The 6,290-nt window shown below is 32.6% G+C and overlaps 1 protein-coding gene across 1 annotated transcript; it reads right to left on the bottom strand.

Moving 5' to 3' along the window:
- Positions 1-2,754: 2,754 nt before the first annotated feature.
- LOC101502038 (uncharacterized) lies at positions 2,755-5,138 on the bottom strand. The gene is made up of 4 exons (XM_004503235.4): positions 4,879-5,138; positions 4,053-4,805; positions 3,366-3,425; positions 2,755-3,272 (listed from the first exon to the last, which is right to left on the bottom strand). Exons 1-4 carry the CDS (start codon positions 5,002-5,004, stop codon positions 2,976-2,978), a joined length of 1,236 nt encoding a protein of 411 aa, XP_004503292.1. The 5' UTR covers positions 5,005-5,138; the 3' UTR covers positions 2,755-2,975.
- Positions 5,139-6,290: the final 1,152 nt, after the last annotated feature.

Below are 6,290 nucleotides of genomic sequence, written 5' to 3' on the forward strand. Positions count from 1 at the left end.
TTTTTTATTGTTGAAATATTGGAATACTATCATTTCATGAGGAGGAAGTGATACATACACCCTTCATTTCAAAATAAGAGACTCATTTGTAAAAACAATTATTCTAAAATAATTAATTTTTTAATTTTTCATGTACTTCTTTTCAATCGTATTATTTAGTCAATATTAATTGCATTAATTAGAATATAATATTTTTTACTATATATTTATGACATTAATAATACATCAATATTTAATAAGGATAATTTGATAAAAAAAATAGTAGTTTATTTTATTTATACATATATTTCTTAATACATGTAAAAAGATTAAATAGTTTAATTATTTTAAGAGAGATAAAATACATCTTAAACTGTTTGAAAATTTAATAAAATGTCTCAATATGATGTGCCTTTTTAGGATTTTTGTCAAGGAAAAAAAATAGAAATTTCATGCGGTGCGGAAAATTCTTGTAACATTTTTTAGAGCTATATAACTTCCAATTTAATATTTTTATATTCGACTCCTTAACACGACTTTAAAGAACTTATTAGCATTTTAAAATAAATTTCTTAACTAAAAAAATAAAAATAAAGTCTTTGAACTAATATATATCTTTTGTGTAGGTTCATCTGTTACATTTTGTTGGTCAACCATTAGTAACATAACAACTTAATTATAAAAATATATTAATTTATGCAACCTATTTTAGTTTAAAGATGTATTTAAAAATCTCCAAATAACTTTTAAAATATATATTTAATCATTAGATATTATTCATATTAGTTACTTATTAGTAGAAAATATTCAAGGCGGAGGGAATACTAAAGTAGAGAATACTTTATTGTTTAACAAATACTTAGAAAAATATTTACATCGCCTCTTTTTAACGACACTATCAAATTTATGGGTCTCTTTGAATGGCACAATCCACATCAATCATAGAGTCTCACGATCAAAACAAAGTAGCAAAAAATCAGCAAGCACTGTGAGCCTTAGGGTCCAACTACCAACATTCAGAAAGGCTGCACAGAAGTATCGTTCGGTTTCACACAGAACCTGCCATTGAAGACCAAGGTTCCAACTTGTACTCTCACTCTGAGCATGTCATGCACAAGAAATATTTTGCTACCTTGGTCAAACACCAATGTGTCCCAGAAACTTGTTCTCTTTAATGAGTGCATATTAAAAACATGTTTCTGTTTTATTTTCGAATTTCATAAAATTGTGGATTTTAGGTATTTGACTAGATCTAAAGTATTTTATGAGACAACCAAAACAATCAGTACTTTTTTTCTTCTTTCGATCCTAAACAAAATATGTTTGGGAATCTATCACCACTGTTTCTAGAAACTCATTGGATTAGATTAAAATAAATGAACACAACTCACAATATGTATGAACAGTATGAACAGCAAGAACGAATGTGGCATCAATAGTTGTTTCTCGCGCCTCTCATGAAAAAAAATAAGTGTCGTTTAGTGTGTAAATTCTTTGTGCTTGCAAAGTATATCAAATAAGGAATGAGAGATTGAAAGGGTTCATCTTCAAAGTAGAGTAGCAATGGTGTTGTTGGGGAAAATAAAAGGGAGCAGAGATTGGGTGGAGCAAGACATAAATATAACTCTTTTTTCTTCAATAATCCGAGCCTTCAATTTATTTAAAATAGTTCTAACAGTTTATTGCTAATGGTGCACCAGGGAAGGACTTTTTGCTCCTTCACCTTAAAAGCCACCCGTAAATAACATTTTCCCTTTGATTCCACTGTTGGAGTATATAAAATTGATTTTAGAGATCTACAATTATTTTTATATATTTTCTTGTCATCAAGTAGAATTAGTTTTGACTTCAGAATTGATTTTGACTCGAAGCTATAATTTATAGCTTTTATCTATAGAACTAATTTGTAACCTTTGAGAACTAATTTGTAACCTTTGATTTATCACTCAGCTCACTTTTGTATAAATGTATTTAAACATAAATCACTATATACTTTTAGTCAAAATTAATTTTATATAAATTGCAAGATTCCCGATTCAAGCCCCACTAGTGCTTTTAGAAGGAAGTAAATGTAAATCCATTTATAATTGTTCTTTAAGCAGAGATGTATTCCGTACTTTGGACTGAGATACAACCCTTCTATTTTGATTTATCTTTTAGTAAATTATGAAGAAGAAAAAAAGATTTCTTGTATACTTTTTAAAATATTATATTTGTAAAATCGTTTCCTTGTATAATTTTTAGCATATATGTAGGGAATATTAATATAAAATATTAAAGATTTCTTAGTTTTTTTAAGAATAATAATGTATACCGTACCTATATCTTTGCAACTTAGGATCTTAAAGAATGCATGCATCATATTGCACCCATCCATTCAAATTATCTAAGACTAAGAGTTCAGATGTTAGGACTTATTACACCTATCACCTGTCAAAAAAAATAAAGGACTTAACCCTATCAAGAGAGTTCGACAAAAGAAGATTAATCCATTAAGTGGGAGAGCCTCGTGGCTTAAACATTGTCACACTCTTTAAGGGTCAACGCCCGCAAGAGTCCTGATAGCCCTTTCCATTTTTGGCGGCTTCACTCCTATCAATATTCGGATATTGTTAAGGCTTAAGCCCATAAGTAGAATCTAACCCAAAAGACTGGTCAATAAGGTGGGAGAACCTCATGGCTTAAATACCACATTAAATGCTTTTATAATTAATGTGGGACTCCTAACATTAGATCCACTATCTTATCTAGAAATTTATGTTTGACAACCTTGAATGTGACTATGAAAGTCAAATTAAAATAACTTAAACAACAACAGGATCCTTAGTAGTCGCTAAATATTATTTCAGGGGTTAATTAATCTAAAGGAGCATAAAACAAATCCAAAGGGACAGAGTCATTAGATTCTCAGAAAATCAGTGCTCCTACTACTTCCTAAAAGCTTTACATATCTTTTACAAGTGAGTTCTCCACCATTGAGAAACATGCAAGTTTTCTTAGCTCAGGTCTAAAGTATGTGGTTGAAAAAGTTGCTGCACCTGTGACTGCGATGGTATCTGGAGATATTGCTGTTCATACATATGTGCCTGAGGTAGTTGCGGCGGTGGTAGCTGTTGTTGCGGCAGTATCTGTTCCGGGAATTGTTGTAGTTGCAGTGTTTCATCTCTTAATGGTGCTTCAAGGTTCAAAGTTGTCAGCATTTCCAACTCTTGGATTGCTGCAATTGCAGTCTCTGGACTTTCATTATCAAAATAAGGCTTAAGCACTTCAAGAGATTCCTTAACCTTTGATTGCTGAAAAAGTAAACAATAAAGGCATGAAGAAATATAGCAATTCATAATTTGAGAGTATAATGATCAATAAAATGGAAGATTATTTCAACTTACAAAGTATTCAAATTTCCTTCTTAAATCTTCATCAGCAAACTTTTTTGCAGCTTTGGCTCCCTATTTCATATAAAATTATGAAATGGAATATGCAAATAAGAACAATTTTCATAAATCTAGATAAAGTAATATAGTAAGAAAGTAAATTATATTAAAATAAGTTTCTTTGATAAAAATGCAGATTCCACGTGTAGCTCGAGTCTGAATGTTACATTTTTCCTGCATAGATCAACTTCCAAATCTAACAATAAGTTCAAAATCCATACAAAACATAACAAATTAATTTTGTTTATGGATTGTTTATGATAAAAAAATAATGCAAATTATTTCTTTAACCTATCTGCTTGATCAATTACTAGTACAAAAATATATCAACTTAATTTAATTCTTTAACTTATCTATCTATTGATCTGGTTATTGTTTATCACACAAATAAACATGTCCTCTATCACATGCCTTCATTATCTTGAGAAATGTTTCCAAAAGAATTATAGTATTTCCAAATGTCAATGTGGATAAGTTTAAATAACCTTTGCTTAAAATAAACAATCATTTAATTTAATTTGATTACTACATAAATATCCAAATCCAATCTCAAACTATACCAAAATAAGCTAAGTCAAGTGAAGCACACATAAACGAAACAATGATTACAAGCACAACAAAGTTAAGCAAAAACTATATCACCTTTGGGCGGCCAACGGGCCTTCCGGTGGAATTCTTGGGCTTACTAACAACAGCAAGCTTCGGAGGACGGCCCCGCCTCATCGGCGGAGCATTGACCACAGATAATGCGGAAGGTGCTCCGGTACTTGGCACGACCTCATCTGCATATCTCTTGGGGCGGCCTCTGGGCCTGGGAGATCCAAGAGTGGGGTCCTCTTGAGGATGAGAAGGAAAGGGAACAGAAGCGAAAGGGATGACAGTTGGTTGGGATTGGATTTTAGGGGGGCGACCCGGACGTCTTTTGAGGCCATTGGAGACAGATTTGGGCTTGGGAGGACGGGCAGGCCTGGTGAGAGACCTAGATCTGGTGGTACCAGGAGGACGTCCGCGGCCTCTTTTGACAGTGAAGGTGGATCCCACATCAATTTTGGGAGGTCCTAGTTTATCGAAATCAGGTGCAGGGTCGTTAAGTGAAGGGGGTATGGGGTGGGGTTTGGGTTTAGGGGGACGACCGCGGCCCCTTTGGGTTATGGGAGTGAAAGGGAGGTGAGATCTAGGGATAGTGGGTGGTGGAGGGAGTGAGGAAGGTAGTTTGTAAGATTTCTTGAACATGATGAGAAGACCAGCAGATTTCAAGTGGTTTAGGTGTTGCGTTAACATGGTGTTGTGTTGTGGTGGTAGAACTTCACTGTACACTTGCTCTATGTACTTTCCTATTGCTCTCTTGCTTGACCCGTCTTTCTCTTTCAACGCCTCTATTGCTTTGTATATCATCTGTCACACACACACACACGCACAGTTAATTGTCAAAACAAGATACATAGATAGAATAGATATAATTACATACCTCAGCATAAGGAGGGTGGGTAGTAGCGGCGTGGTGGTGATTGTTGTAGTCAGCAGCCGGTTCGAGAGTGAAGGGAACGGTGGTGGTGGGTGGAGGAGGAGGAGGATGAAAGGAAGTTGAATCCATGGAGAGTGAGGGGTAGATTCGAGAATTGAGAAATAGTTAAACGTAACGTAACGGGAGAAATAGAAGAGAGAGTAAAGTGAGTACGGGGGACCTATGGTGTGTGACGTGAGTCAGAGTGAGAGTAAGGGGTAGGGGGACGTGTTCATTTCTTTCTTAAACAAACTTAAGTGGGGTCAAACTGTCAACATAAACTTCTCTTTTACTCTTTTCATTCATACCACTATTCTCCCGCCCTTCATTTGGTTTGGACAAACCAGAAAAGGCAAATAGTGGAAGAATCTCAATGGGGCATACTAAATGGTTTCTCGGCATAAATGGAATGGAAGGAGACAGAGGACTCCACTTTTTTATTTAGTGTAAAAACACAATAAAACTTCAATCTTTTACTTGTTAAGCGTATTGTTTTTTTATTAAAAAAAATTGTTGTAATGCTGTCAAATTATTTATATCTATAAATAAATATATCGTCAAAAAATAAACATTATACACGTATATTTAATGGTTCAACTGCAATTTAAATTTCTTTATTTTTATTAATTTATAAAATTGATTTTTCAATTCTAAGAGTTGATGTTTTGATTTTTTTTATTTAAAAAATATTATTTAATATATTTTAAATAACGTGTTGTATGATACGATAATGTAGAATAATTAACATCTATAAAATCAAAATAAAATATTATAAAAATTTGTATATTTATAACCACTCATAAACCTATTATTAGATTATTGTTATTATTATACATGTTTTTTTTTCTTCTTTTTATTTTTTCTCTTATCAAGCAATCAACTAAATCAGCTTACTTTATTTTTATTTTCATTTTCATTCATCTAACATTTTTTTCCTTCCACTTTTCCTTCTCACCCAAACAAAACATAATTAAGAGTATTTATTTTGAGATAGATGTAAAAGAGAGAAAGATGAATGATAGCAAAAATGGAATAGATGTTCTGCTTACATTGTTTGTAACAACCTAAAAATAAAAGAGGTATGAACTTGAGTTGGGTCCATAACTTTTCTTATCTAAACTAAACGAAAACCAAATTTTTACCTTTTTCTCATTTTGGTCCTGTTTCTATGCAAACAATGTAAAATGCAGCAGAAAAATCAAGTTTCGCATCTAGTATCGAACCATCTTTTTAATGGATAACACTTGAAAGAAAATTTTGTTCTTAGCAAAAACTTTTAGCGGTATCTTGTATGTGTCTTTCTGTAGAAGAAGGTGAAAGTGATCACAAGAAAACAATAGTATGAAAGTGAAACATGTATGATTTATGATTGAGTT

This window comes from Cicer arietinum, chromosome 6 (assembly GCF_000331145.2).
Source record: "Cicer arietinum cultivar CDC Frontier isolate Library 1 chromosome 6, Cicar.CDCFrontier_v2.0, whole genome shotgun sequence".
In the NCBI taxonomy this organism is placed as follows: Eukaryota; Viridiplantae; Streptophyta; class Magnoliopsida; order Fabales; family Fabaceae; genus Cicer; species Cicer arietinum.

Excerpts from the sequence above, each read along its gene's own strand:
- LOC101502038 (XM_004503235.4), bottom strand. The coding sequence starts at position 5,004 with ATGGATTCAACTTCCTTTCATCCTCCTCCTCCTCCACCCACCACCACC. Across the intron at positions 4,806-4,878 it reads CCCACCCTCCTTATGCTGAG|ATGATATACAAAGCAATAGA; the intron begins GTATGTAATTAT and ends TGTGTGTGACAG. Across the intron at positions 3,426-4,052 it reads GGCCCGTTGGCCGCCCAAAG|GGAGCCAAAGCTGCAAAAAA; the intron begins GTGATATAGTTT and ends TATATGAAATAG.